At 45.1% G+C, this 14,944-nt stretch overlaps 1 protein-coding gene and 1 non-coding gene across 5 annotated transcripts in view; both read right to left on the bottom strand.

Annotated features, from left to right (window-relative positions):
* LOC115349839 (homeobox protein Hox-D9-like) overlaps positions 1 to 14,944 on the bottom strand; it is a 27,288-nt gene continuing 12,344 nt past the window's right edge. Inside the window, exons 2-3 of one of the 4 annotated variants that reach the window (XR_005933812.1) lie at positions 11,032 to 11,217; positions 1 to 1,812 (exon numbers count right to left, since the gene is read on the bottom strand). Coding sequence is in view for 1 of the 4 variants with exons in the window: in XM_041128305.1 (XP_040984239.1) it covers positions 9,380 to 9,456 (77 nt within the window). In the remaining 3 variants the exon portion in view is untranslated. Of the gene's footprint in view, positions 1,813 to 9,001; positions 9,457 to 11,031; positions 11,218 to 14,944 lie in introns of those variants that run through there. The other 3 variants (XR_003926242.2, XR_005933811.1, XM_041128305.1) reach the window with 3 other exon arrangements.
* On the bottom strand, positions 8,142 to 8,267 carry LOC115350532. The gene has a single exon (XR_003926483.1). It is a non-coding gene; the product is annotated as a U6atac minor spliceosomal RNA (small nuclear RNA).

The raw sequence follows: 14,944 nt of genomic DNA on the forward strand, positions 1-14,944 counted from the left end.
ACGCTGCTCTACACGCATACATTCAGCAAAAAGACCAGCCCACTCCAAAACATGAAAGCGCCTTTCAGAAGAGTACATATTGTTATACATAGAGTACCACATCTATTATCATTAATTAAACTAATACATAGAAAGTCCCCACAGTTAATCCTTAGGCCATGCTGCATCCCACATTTATAGCTAGCCATCCTTCACGTTTCAGTAAGCTCAAGCGCACAAGCAAAAACTCACTTTCAGAGCAGTACTTTTACACAAACAAGAATATGGTTATTTGTGAGTGAGCAAGACTGCTTCATATCCAGTGGCTGGCAGTCAGTTTGCTCCAGTTCAAAAGTTTCAGTCATCCAAGCCAGTAGACAGAAAGCCAGATCACAGCACGCAATGCAGCTGATGACACAGACCTGTAAAATGCCACCAGCACGAACCTTGAAGAGGAACCTTAGAAGGGTGCAGGGAACAGCAAAGAATGGGTCTCAGCACCGGGGAGGCCAACACTTACCTGTGAAGCTGTTCACAATAAAAACTTGCACAACCTTTCCCCAGCAATCTGCGTAACACGTACTTCTGTAAAAAAGGGAGCAAACACACTTGACTGCTTAGCTTCCAAGGATTCATTTGAGCAGGAAGAATTAAACTGTGTGAACATATCCCTTCTCAGATTGCCAGCTGGATAATAATTAGGCTTTTATGAACAAGACAGCAGGGCAGGGACAAGGATGCTTTAGTTTCATCGCAATTTATTGGGGGGTCAAGTGGTTCCTGTAGGAAGAGCTGCATGGATCAGGCCTTTCACTTAAGATTTTAAGAGCTCAGCCACAATGCTATGGTGTTGGTGGACCCCAGTTCCACCCTGGCTGGATATTTTGGCCTCCTCACAAACCTCAATGCACAGATTTGACACAGTCGCAGTTCTTTGTTCAGCAAATGCCTTCCACTGAAATAAGTAAGATCAGGATTAAGGAGCTTTGGCATAGCTTTGCAAGGATATGTGCAGAGACCCACTGCAGGATCCTCTCCATTGTCTCTGGCATGCTGCTGGTTTTATGAGTATTAAGTCTTTCACAAGCATTCAGTAATAAATTAGGTAACATTTTCTTCATTCCCTACCACTCAAAAAATGTACTTCTCAAACATGAAAGCTTTGCTTTCACAAGTCCAGCTATTAGAATATGTTCATATTTGCAGAAAATCCTTCAAATAAATGTCCTTTAGCCTCTAGCCAAAGTCTCTTGCCATCTGTACGGGCACAGAGAATCCTGTGAAATACAGTCAGCCAGACCATTTTCCAGCTAGATAGTTATATGGGCAGCTCTGTCTCAGTTGGACTGAAAGATAAAATCCCCAGTTTAATTCAACAGTAAGGTTCGTAGGATCAAGCTCATAAAGACATGGACACTAGAAATGGCAGGTGAAAGTATGATGGCACACGTCAATAGGTAGTGCTGCTATGGGCCACGTTCCTTAGTTTGCTTTCACAGTATGAAAATAAACACAGAGGCATGTGTTCTTTTGGGAAAGAATATATTTAAGTGTGGGAGATTTTGTCATCTGCTCTCAGCTTTGGCAATTCCTAATGTGTACGCAGAGCTATTCTCTGGGCACAGAGTTTCAGAGTTTGGCTGCACTTCCCAGAAAAATCACCATTATCGCAGTCCCTTGCACGTTATCTAAGTACCTCCACTCCAGGCCTGCTATCTGCATTTGTCTAAAGATAATTACATTTAGCACAGCCCCGCGCTGGTTCCTGCAGGGTTGGAACGCCAGCCGGCAAATCTCTAATCTCTGCACAGCACTCAGGACAGAAACCAGGGCCTGCAAGAGGGACAACGGGTTTTGCCGTCACTAAGCAACAAGATAGCAAACCTCAGATGTTGAAAAATGAGTAATCATGCTCCCTAAAGCTAGGAGATTACCTTTGAAAGATCTCAAAACCAATACAATCTAAATTTTTTTTTTTAATCTGCTTTTTGATTCCTTTTTTAAATATATCAGTCATAAATCAGGGTTAGATTTCCCAGTTTTCCTCTGCCAACCTGGCAGCCAGAACCAAATGCAATGTAATGAATAACAAGGTTTGCATATGTTCACATGAGTCCAGGGGCTGGAACTTGTAAAAAAATCTGCAAATTATTGTGAGATCTCTGAGAGGAAAACAAATCCATAAGGGTTAGCAAGGCTATGATGATACATCATTGCACCAACCCAGCAGCAACATGTAGTACTCAGAGATATTTATTAGGGAAAAGATGTTTCTTACTAGACTAAGAATAAACTAATAAAACCACGCACATATGAACATACACACACAGAGACACCTACCCAATAAACAAATAACTACCTGAATAACTGAGAGCAGCACAGGGAATAAAAATGATGCATGAGCCTATATTCTTGAGAAATCACTGGTTTTAAAAGCTAAATTGCCACTCAGATGTTTCAACAATTACTTCCCAATCAGGCAGGCAGTCTCATTTGGAGAATGCACTGCCATTATGCGTTCAACCCTTCCTCTTTTCAAATGCCAGGGACCTCTAAAATCAGCGGGGACAGAATAAAGAGAAGTTAGGCAGCTGGATGTGGAATTAATTAACCACACTGACACTTGATATTTTCTTTCCAGTTATTCTGAATCATTTTGTGTCAGGTCAAAGTATTCCACCAGGCACTTAGATACTGGCCATTAAACTTCAGGACTCCAGCTGAACAGATTTTTACCTAGTAGGAAATCACTCGACAACAAAAAGGCCTTATTTACCACGGCTGCACTTCACTACGAAAATAGAGAGCAACTGAGCATGCCTTGAGGCAGTCATCACAAATAGGCCACGGCCACTTCAGCATCAAGCAGCATTATCTACCTGGAAGTCCCACCGTGCTGAGCAAAGCAAGGACAGTCCCACTGTGCCGAGTCTGCACGAAGGAAGAAGCCTGGAGGGTTTACAGTCCGGCACTCCAATTCTGGGCTTGAGAACACACCGGCAACCAAATAATAATGTCACTCTGCCCAGTGGGGTGATGCTTTCTTGATGCAAACAGCAGAAGCAGGAATAACACCTTAGCTATCCCTAACTTTTAAAGATGAGGACATGTCTCCTGAACCCTTTGTTGGCTTCCCAAGGAAAAATGCAATTCTCCTCCAAAAGTATTCATCTAAACTACTCCCAAATTCCTTCAAATTCCAGAATAAAACTTTGCTTTGATGAGGGGGAAAAAAATAAATAAATAAAGCAGTGGACAAGAAGGTAGTGCATTACAGTCCTGTCATTCTGCTGCTTGCCACTGGGTCCCTCTGCCTGGATCTCGCTGTTCATGTTACACACTAGTTCGAAGCTCTGAGGGGTAAGAGCTGCTTTCCTTCTCCTATACTGGTACAGCATCTGCAGACACAAGCAAGGAGTTCAGTGCTTAAGCGCCACAATACCACAAATCATTTGGAGTTCACTGGACTGAAGTCAGCTTGCACAGGGTGAAGACCTGTCCTGTATGATCTTTCTGCATCTTTCTTGAAGGTCAAATCTTTCCTGGAGAAGTAAACTGTGAATTTGGGGAGCTGTCAATATGGCTATTAATTGAACTTCTAGTATTACTGATGGCTTGCAAAACCAGCACAAGCAAGGTTATTGCTGAAGAACACACAACATAGCTGAATACATTGAATGAGATTTAAATCAAGGCCCAGAATCAGGAGTGGGAGATCGAAAACATGCCTTAATACCTCTCATTTAATTGCATTATTATTTCTTTCTTTCTTCCCTCAGCATATTTCCTTTCAACCATAGAGGGAAAGTCCCTCCAGGAGGTCATTATTAATAAAGAAAAAGGCATATTCCTTGTACTTCTGATTGATTAACATTAATGACTCGTTGCATGCCACGCAGTAATCTACCCTCAAACATAATTAACAATGTCCACTTTAATAATGTCAGGAATGCAGGCTTTCTTCCCCCCACCCCAAAGGATTTTGGCTGTAAAAGGGTCCAATATTTCAAGGTCACCCCAGCAGTCTTAGTTTTGGACATAATTCACCCCTTTGCTTATACAGACTTGCACAAGAAAAAGAGGTGGTTCTAACTTAGGCCAAAACCAGGACATCCTCTCCCCACTGCCAGATGAAGGCACCTGCTAGGGGCCTAGTTTCCAGAATCACAAGAGAAACTAAAACAGTCTCACCTTTCCTATTATGAATGCTAGTTCGCAGGCTGCTTTAGGAGAGAAAAAGAAGGTTGCAGACCTTTTACCATGATACAGATTATAGCAGAAAAGATGCAGAGAACATCTACACAGTACCTCAGCTGTCTGAAACCCAGGGGCTCTAAAATCTGCTTCTAAAAGTCCACTAAGAGACAATTTAGGCTTCTTAGAAACCCCATCTACTTCACCATGAGCAACACTGGGGGCCTTCTAAGGGGGTTTCCATAGCCAACATGGGTGAGGGAACATCATGTCAAGGGCAGGTGGAACAATGTGGATGATCAGTGAATTAAGCCAAGACGCTGTCCTTAAGACACAGTGTCTGTGTAATTGGCCATCCCCTCGCAGAGGGTACGGGGAAGAAAGAGCACAGAGGGTTCTCACTATGAGAGCAGCAGTACCGGTGGAAGCTCAGCCCTTCGCACGAGGCAGAAGCTGGGGTTTGCAGGGAATCCACAGAACAGAGGAGGCTGAGAGAGTGGTCACGGGAAAAAGGAAACGCGAGGGACCTCTAAGCTGCCCCTGTTCTGCTTCCCTCCTGACTCCAGCCTGGGGATCAGGCAGGGTCTGGAGATGCCTCCAGCTCTGATCCCTTGCTGTTCTCCCTTCCCTGCCTGTGCCTAACCAGCTCAGTCACAAGGTGTGACTCACTGCTGGGGTGAGACAAGTTGAAGCCTGTGGCAAGCAGGGCTGATCCCACTGAAGACAGAGTAATTGCCTCTGCAGTCCTCTCTGACCCTGACCCCACATGAAAGCTGCTTTCCCAAAACCCTCTCACCCATGCGCAAGAGAACAACAGCCCAACCAGTCCCCACAAGCAGCCATCCTCTGCTGTGAAGCCCACGCTGTTGGATTTAAGTGGTGAAACTGTCCTGCCACTCTAGGAGTCATTCAGTCGCCAAACAGTTGAGATTAGAGATTAGAGATTCCGGAAAGAAAAAAACAAGCAGAAGTAAACCAAGGGTTGGTCTCAGGATCAGAGAGGAGTCCCAGGCCATGTGGGCATTCGGGGACATGGCCCATAAGATGAGGGGGGTTGGCTAGCTCTCAACTTCATGAGACAACCCTTGGCTCAGGGAGCTCCCAGTAAAAGCAAATGGAGAGAACAAGAAGAAAGAAGTGAGGTGATTTACCTAGGGCTCTCAGGCAACCGTTAGCAGGGCTGAGACCTGGGACCCAACTGCTGAATCCCAGCCTCGTGCATTTTCTTCCTCTTGGGCGTACCACAGTCTTGATAAACAAGTAACACTTGTTTCTGCAGCTGCTGCTTCTGGGCTGGCAGCAGTTCTCATCTATCTCTCCCCATGTGTCTATTCCCATTAATATCAATTTAAAAAGAACCTCACTGCTTTTTCATTGACATCCTCACTGCCAGCCATACTCAATTAAACAGAAGAAATAAGAGGCTTTAGCTGTAATTATGGTTTTGCCTATTTTGTAGAGAAGTCATCCTGTGAAGACTGACACAGCTGAATACCTGCCCTGGTCACCAACCACACCAATTCTCAGTGGGAGTTTTAAGAGGGAAAAATTAAATTGGAGCTGTATAATACATTAAGCGCTCAGAGGCAGGCAATGCCAGTGATTATCCAACAAAATGACATCAAAAAGCAGAGGCACCAACAGTGATAACTTCCAAGGGGGCATAAAGCATTCTGAAGAGTTACCCTGCAAAGGACAAGGCCCTTCAAGAACATTGTCCAAATCTAACCACTGTCCTTATGCCAGTCAGCAAAATCTGCCAAGCCACTGAAACAAAGCAGTACCTACCACAAGCTCTGTGCTTCATATGCAGAAGTACTGCACTTCCAGTAGACAGAGAAGTGGCGAGGGTGTGTACAGAACCACACATACATTTCATTCCCTTTACTCTTCAGCTTCTCTGTGAGGCCTATAGGACCTATAAAACTTTGCAGACACATTTGCTTGCAGGTACACATACTTGACACAAGCTGGCAAGTCCCTCCTTTTCCTCTCTTTCCCAAGCCATGAAAACACACTGGCCAACCTCGCAGTTCAGTCCCTGCCTTAATTCTGTTCACTCCAGTGCACAGGCACCAATCCTACCCTTCCTCTGGCTGCATGACAAGGGAGCAGTCCTTGGAACTCCACTGCCCGAGTGTCTCACTGAATGGAAGCTTGTCACCCCCCCTTCCCAAAACCCCACATATGTATCTTTTCTCTAAAATTCACAGCGTGGCCAGGAAATTGCCTTCTTCCCTTCCTGCTCACCCTAGCAATCTCAGGCAACCCTCCTCGCTGTTGCAAGCGGCCAGGTACGAGATGATATGTAAGCCGTGTGGCTCAGCTAAGCTCAGCGCACCTCCTCAGCTGGGATCAGGCTGAGCAACGTCCCAGGGAGGCTTGTTATTTATGTGGAGCTGCAAGCCCACGGCCAAGAGTGTGATGTGAAGCAATGCTAGAAGGCAGCAATGGATCTACAGCAACAAACGCAAACCAGGAAACATGAAGCTGGTCTGGTAACTAGCCACACCTTGACTTGGGGCATGGCTGTGAGGAAGTGCAGAGATGTTCTCCAGTGAGATATCTTTGCAATACAACATCCCCAATGCCAAGTACAGAGGAGTCAAGATGAACCAGGCACAGAAGGGGAGGTAATGCAGGGAGATGCCAGATTCTGTAAAGGCATCTGGGGTCATGGGTGCGATCACATTGCTTGCAGACCCCCCACAACCACAGTCCTGTCCGCAGTTGTGCCAAGGTCAACGTTTTCTCAGTCTCTCCTTGGCACCTGTGGGAAAACAAGGGAACATAAGACCCATATGATTATCCTATGGCAGAAGTCCAGGCATGAGGATGCTTCGAAAGCATGTCCCACAGCAAGTAAACGATCCAGCCAGTACAGACGCCAGAGCACTACGCAACTAATCTCCATTGCAAGAACCCACTGCCTGTTTAATCAAAGGCCCTGGCTTATAAAAGAAGGGTCTTCACCACCACCACCAGCCCCCACTCTTAAATAGTAAGCTTTTACCATCCATTTGCCATATACACTTTGCCAAAGGCAGAGGCCTACCCTGGAAGTTCCCCAGATGCTGACGGGTCACATCCAGCCAGTGTCCGAGACACAGCTGAGGAAGGAAGCAGAGCCAATTCTCCTTCATCTGGGGAGTATCTTCTTGACTCTCCTGGATGCTTCAGGGATATACCTCCAAAAATACATGTGCACTGGAGGGGCTACCAGGAGATATAAAAGCTAGGGAGCCATCTGCTCTTTCCAAGCTTCCTTCCCATCTGGCCTGACACATCTCCTGGCCCAAAGTTCAGCACTGTTCCTGTGTTCCTACTTGGCTCCATCCATTTCAGCTGTCGAGTTCACAGACTTCCCAGGATGCATATTACCCCAAAGACTTTTATGGGAGGTGAGAGGTGGAAATAGATTTCTAACAGTTACGTCTTCCCCACTTTTTCCTTTCCTGGTACAAATCAAACCATCTGCCTGTTTTTCGCAGGCTCCTTAGACTTCAGAAGATTCAGAACAATCTTCATATCCACTGATGCATACCGAAGGACAACAGAAACACCCTGGAATGCAAAAATCATTGCATTACATCTCATTTAGCAGAGGACAGAAAGCCCTGGCTTCACCTCCCTCAACTACTTTCTGCCTCTGCCCAGGGTCACGGACCCTTCGCACCAACTCTCCGCACCAGGTGACACACAGTCTCCAGGTCTATAGCAACCCAAAACTGCGGTCTTCCAGCTCATCAGCCTCCTGATGTTTCAGTGTCAAAGTTACTCCCCACCTGCTGTCCCTAGGACAAAGTCAGCACCCAGCTCCAAAAGCACATCAGTAAGTAAGCCTACCAGTTAGGACTCATTTCTTAGGCCCAAGGCACACTGCAAACAAAGTACATGGGCTACCTCTAAGCTTGATGAACTGAAGAGGGGCTTATAAAGATAGCAGAGGGGGGGGCGGGGGACAGGTGGAAGGATGGTGGAGACATCATGAAGAACAAGGCAATGCCTTAGCTATGTGTGTATTTTGTAGGACAGGAAGGCTTCTCCTAGCCTTAGGAAGGAAAGGGCTAACCTTCCCTCCTTTTGCACAGCACAAAACTTGCAAAAACTAGGGCTTACAAAAACAATCCAGACAAGGAATGGGGACATAAATGTAAATTTTCCCAGTATTATACTGGGAAAATACATCATGAGTTTTCACCTGAGCATCTTTGCAGTAAAAAAACCCTGCCAAACCATTCAGTAACTCTCCAAAAATGTTCTGCAGCTCTTACCGCATTCCCACGTCAGACAAACTTTCCCTCATCTCATTAGGACAGAGATGTAGTGCCCCAAAGAACAATTGCTCACAAACCCAAAAATTCTGGGAATGCAGAGAAAGGAGGGCAGCACCACGAGGCAATCAAGCAAGGCTTTGGAAGCACAAACATGCACACAAATAAACCAGATGCATGCTCAGTTTATTCTGGAATGAATTCATGCCTTTCAGCATGCAATGAAACAACAGATCCAGATTCCCTACAAACATGGCAGGAATAGGCACATCTAATTTATCCTGTTCAGATGTGGAGCCGTTTGCCAGGAGAGGGGACAGACTCCATGCCACTGGACAGACAAATGGCTATTGTGAAATTTTACTCAAGTTAACTGTGCATGTAGACAGGGATATGGACAAAATGGACACTCAGGGTCTCTTCTACCTCTGATATCTAGAAGCTGTATTTTATCTGTTCTGTCCTACTCATATTCTAACAAGAAACTAGACATTTTAGTAGATCCCTTATACCCCAATGCTGAAAAATTTTCTTACTATACCACACAACAGAGCTTCGCTCTCTCTGTTGATCCCCTCAAGTTTATTGGCAAGAATATTTACAGGATCAGACAATTTCAAGCAAATTACAGAACATGGCCAAAATACAAATCTTCTGCATGCTCTTACACAGCAAAGCTGTTTTTAAAAGGAAAATCCAAACTCCTCTCAGAGAACAAATATCCGACAGAAGACGTTTCTCAGATAAGAGTATTCCAGCTAGCCACTCCCAAACACATCCAGCAACCAGGCACAGGCATTACTGGCAAATATCAGAAACACTGCTGAGAAACATCACAGACACCTTGCAACAATACCCCAGCTGGGCAAGGAGAAGGAAGGAGAAATAAGCACTGAAGGCATCAGATCTCTCAGAAATCACTTTTCTCAGATCTACCACAGCTCACGGATTTGGGCTCCGATGGTCAAAATCCAACACACTTTGGAGTTTGAGGAGGGGCTTAGAAAGCCTGTAAAGAAAAATAAAAATTGGGATTTTTTTCACTTGTTCTGCTACTGCATCTTGTTCCAGCAAGCATGCTGAGTCCCACCAGCCCCATTCTAAGGTCATGCTTTCTGCAAAGTCCTCACTTAGGAATTTTAAGTAGCAGTTCAGGAATAAGTGTTTTGAGAAGTGGGTAACCAGTTGCTCTGGAGACCAGCAGTGCCACCGTATCTTCATAGACCTGACCATGCCACTTGTAATTTTCTCTACCTCCCTCTGCCCACTCAAGCGCTTCTAATCACTATATGCTATCCAACAGCTTCCTCTGAAATGCGTGTACACACCACTTACTAAAGGCTGGCAAACACAGATAAGTCAGTCCATGCTATGAGGCATGACCTGATGTGTGGCTCAAAGGAATGCCTCTCCCCACTTCTCTCTCTTCCCAGCTATGCCACTCTTGCTTTTATTGATTCGAGCTGGGATACCCTAGGGCCTGCCGCAGCCTCACTCGGTGGCAGGATGCAGGGTCTGTTACCGGATGCACTGGTTCTGTTACAGGTTTCCTACATGGTCTCTAGCAAGTCCCCTGCAATATAACACTGCTGAATTTATCAGAGTAATATAGGTTGGAAGAGATTTCTGCAGGTCATCAAGTCCAGCTCTCTGCTCAAAGCAGATCCGGCTTGATCAAGTTACTCAGGGTCTTGTCCAGTCTATGGCAGCTAAACCTTACAGGCACCTCTCTTTGTTGGTTTAAAATGGGAGTAAAGCTACCCCTACCGTCTGGCAGCCTGTTGTATACATTGCTTAATGTATGGATTGGCCCTTGCCTTGCACCCAGCACATATGGGGCCATCTGAGGTTAATAATACTGGGAAAGGCCTGAATTAGATGCAATATAAGAGCTTGACTGCTAATTACCCATATGGCCTCGAAGCCCTGGACAGCCATGGGTCTCCTACAGGATAAACTACAGGATGATAGATACAAATGCTTAAGCTCTGAGGACAAGGACTCTGACAAATAAGCTCTAGCAAGCCTGTCTATGGTTAAGACATTTCTATCTCATATATATGATGCTCAGAGCTGCAGATCTTATTCTGTGGATTTCTAACCTTAACAAAATAACGAAAAACATCTGGAAAAGAAAAATTACACCAGGGATAGTACTTCGTCTCATCCTAAACACTGGATGGTCCAGGTCTAAAAACATCATTTCACCTAGGTGAAATTTCCCCAGAGGGGAAATGGTTCCAAAAGCTGGGAGCCTGACTGCAGGAGAAGCTGAGATCACAGTCTGCAAGGGTTGTTACAAAGTTCAACACTGCGTGGAAGCACTAATGCCCACCCGTGGTTTCTTCCCTAAATGCAGACACATGGGAAGTAATCTGCTTCCCACAATCTAGGAGAGAAACCATACCCTTTCCAAAACAGTCCAGGACAGGTTTAGAGCAGGATGATGGCCTCTGGAAAAGAGCCACTAGCTGCACTGGCTCCAAAGAAACTATTTCATCTGCAGCTGGGTCACGCAGAGATATACTAACTTCACACCATCATGCCTTTCTTTCATTCATGCACCCACACCTGTCACATGTACCTCAGGACCCTCTTCAGATGGGCTGTCAGCCTTGGACAGCGCTATATGATGGTTCCTCACCTTCCCTGGACCAGGACTTCCCCAATATACACTCCTGCCATGAGCTTCCCATGTAGGTCATACTCATCCCGCTGCTGTTCCTTGGGACTCCAATAACCAGGGCTTTGCAGACCCTTTATTTTCATTCTGCAGACAGGGAATACAGTTCACAACATAAAACCTGGAGTCAGTCAGTCAGGTCAGAAAAGGGAGCTCTTCCGCAAAACAAAGGGCAGGGTTAAGCCCTGGGATACAACAGGGTTTCTGTTCTCATTGATGGCTGCTAGCTTGAGCTCTCATTATTCATGCTGGAAGGACTAAGCTCAGGCTAGCTGCTGTGGATGGGGCTGTGCCCAATCCAGCCAGCTCCTAAGAACAAGATCTTAGGCCCGCAGCAATTGTGTTTAGACCTCCATCTTCCAACTTTCTGAAAGTACCACAGTTTGGGCCAAGGCAGCATCTGAGCTGGAATTTGCCTGTTAGCTCCAGGAAGCGGAGTGCAAGAACAACCTGATCTGAAGGCAGCAGCATGGATGAAGATACACTATCATCACTCCCATGTCACACAAGTGGGGGATAGGAGAGAGAAGGACCTCTTTGTTTTTCATCCTCCAACTTCTCTCACACCACCCAACAGCTTCACCAGCAGTAGGGACACAAAGTTTGCCACTGCAGACCCTCAGGGCGAGTTCTGCTTGGAGAACTGAAATTCCCTCTCCATGAATTCCTGCATTGTGCATGTTCTTAACCAAAAATTCAGTCACCTCCTCTGGAAAAACAAAACGAGCCAACATCTTCCCCAGTCATGAGAAGATGAGCTCAAATGTGACTTTGAGTGGCTGCATTGAGCCACTCGGAAACATCAAGTGCTCAGCCGATAAAAGGCAATATCTACGTGCAGCCTTACCCACCACCCAAGGTGGAATTTTCCAGCACCAGCTCAAAACAAAGCTGGATAGCAAAGAACAAGATGAAGAAGCCAAAATGAGGAAAGGAAGAAAACACCAAATCCAAGGTCAACATCAAAACCTAACCAAATGGAAACCTCCAGATAGAAGCATTAAAGTCAAGAGGGAAAGAAGCATGAACCAAAAGAGATTCAGGATGAAATTCTCAACTCAGAACAAAACAAAATTAGTTGAGAAACAAAACAAGAGCCAAAAGGACACTTAAGCAATGCTAAAGAAAGTTTTGAAAAAGAAGTGTTCTCACCAGAGGAATATTAAAAAAATATTTTATTTTACAGAAATATTTACTTTTTATAAAAATCAGTATTGCCTAACCAAAAAGAGACTAAATTCTGATTCCAAAATCACATGTGCCCTCATGCCAGCAGTCAGGTCCCAAATGTCAAATATTGATACATTTCCACACTGCAGAATTTCTAAGCCAACCTAAGGCTGTTTATTTGCCGTCTAGATTTTAAAGCTATGAATGATGTTTTCCATTGTGTTTGGTTTTGATTTCAACATCCTATCTGGAACATTCAGCTCATGTTTTCATGTTTTTCTAAGCAACCACGAGAGTTAGAAACCTCCTTTTTTAAAATGAGAAAATGGGGATTCTTATGCAATATCTTCCTTCCCGCATCTGGGATTTTAAGAAAAAGAAATATATACAACATCCTGAGACTGCTGACAAAACCATAAGGCTTGGTAACCACTGCAATATGCCATAAAAAAATGCTGTCCATTTCCCCTCCACACATAACTCTCTTATTTGTATAATTCAGTCTCTCTTCCAAAGAGTTTACTGCAGTGTTTGCCGAACCAGTGTACTAAAATGAACTATTTGTAACTTCTTTAAAGAATTTCCATTAAAGCATGACTTGGATGGCTCAACGAGCAAATATCATTGATAGTACACCTGTCACAGACAAACAAACCACATCTGTGCTTAGATGTGATCAAGACATTGTTTTATGGAGGAGCAGTGCTCCCAAGACCATCACAAATCCACATGGCGCCTGTGAGTGCCAGATTTTATGTTCACGTCTCAAAGTAAACTCAAAGAAGTGCAAAATCGCTAGTAGACATGGAGCTCCTTAATGATTTCATCAACAGCTTAGAAGAGTCCTGTGCTGTGTTTGTTCTGGCAAATACAAGAAATATCTAAGCCTCATAAAAATGCAAGTGTTGGAGCATGTAAATAAATGATGAAACAAGTTCTCCAACTCTGGAAGAGCCCTGGCTCTTTTTTGCCTGTGGATATTCACACACAGATGCATGCTAGCATACGCTGATCTTCCAATATGTATGCCCCCAAACTCACCCTAAGTTTTGAAACATTTCTCCTGACCTGCACCAGGTTTACAACTGCAGGAGTCCTGCTGCGTTGAAGCACCCTTACAGGTCAGACAGCCTTCCAGGATGCATATGTCCATCCAGGGTTTTGGTGCTGTGATGCAGTTGTGCTGCAGCTCTGTTACAAAAGCAGGATTCCTCCAGGCTAAGAAGCTGTTCTGATGATCACTGAAGATATACATTTTTTACATATAAGTTTTAAGTTAAAATTTGGATAGCAAAAATGCTTCAGTCAAAATGCAACCTATTTCAGCTAAAAGTGGAAATCACTTCGCAGCTGCTGCGACATTGGAGCCAGTTCTCATTCATACTAAAAATCCTTTACGCTGCTCAGGAGAAAGACAGGACACTTCATATGGCACCTGCATTAATTCACACCCCATTTAAAATCCCTGCATGCTGGAGTGAGAATCAGGCTCTGCTCCCAGAGCAGGGAGCTCAGCAGGAGGGAGAGGGTGTTTTGCGGATGAGATCTGTGTCTCTGAGCTGGCTGTTCAGTTCTGCTGGTTTGCTTCTCAGCAAGACAGAGCTCACTGTGTATCTCAGAGAGCACAAGCAGAGCTTCTGGCTGGCCTTGGCAATTCTGCCTAACCCAGCACTCCCAGGAATGAAACCAATGTCCTGGGGGCCTCCTGCAAACTACCTAGAGCTGCTGCAGTCTTGTTGCAAACAGGGACAGATCTGTACTTAGGACTGCTACAAACTTCTGTTTCTAGCTTGAGGCAATCTTGTTTGATGTAATGCTACTGCCCAGTGCAGCCAGAGCTGCTCCTGACCAGAGAAGGGATAATGTTGCGGAACAGGCTTGTCTCCCCAGGCTAGGATAATATTTCTGGACCGCTAACTCCAGCCAGGGTCAGAAGGAAGCCACATTGGACTCAAAAGTGCCAGAGATGTGTCCTGAGTTTCCTGGGGTAAAACTATTATCCTGGTAATAAGTTTGGGTTTTGAAGGACTTCCTTCTCCTCTTCCCTGGCACTATGTGACTCAGTTTCCAACAAACACTGCACACTACCTTTCTGGATCCACTACGGGAAAGATCCTAGGCCTAAGAAGGGGGGACCTGCCAGGCATGCCTCTGGTCGTGTGCTTCCACTCTCCTCTCTCTATGCTGCAGAAACTTTTGCTGAGGAGGTCCTTTGCTCTGACAGACCAGCTGAGGACATGGACAGAACTTATGCTGTTCTTGATGCTGCTTTTTAAGAACCTCCAAGAAAGGACATTTCATTTCTCTCCCAAGTAACCTAGTCCACAGGTTTGCTATCCTTACCCTTGGAAAGATTTTTCTGATCCCAAATGCTGATGTCCCTTGCTATGATCTAAGACTAATCAGCTTATCTTCGGCTAGCAGGAACACAAAGAACACATTACCCTTCCGCAGCTGACCTCACGTATGTTTGGAGATTGCTATAACCTCTTAAGTCCTCTCTTCCTTAAACTAAGCAGCCTTCCAATTCCCTCCATCTTCCCTTCAAGATCATGCTTTCTGGACTAACACAAGCTTTTACCTTTACCTATGGCCCCATTTCCCCTATCCTGTGACTGCACGTCAGCGCTCAGCATAACGAAAC

The sequence above is a fragment of the Aquila chrysaetos genome, chromosome 13, assembly GCF_900496995.4.
Source record: "Aquila chrysaetos chrysaetos chromosome 13, bAquChr1.4, whole genome shotgun sequence".
NCBI lineage: Eukaryota > Metazoa > Chordata > Aves > Accipitriformes > Accipitridae > Aquila > Aquila chrysaetos.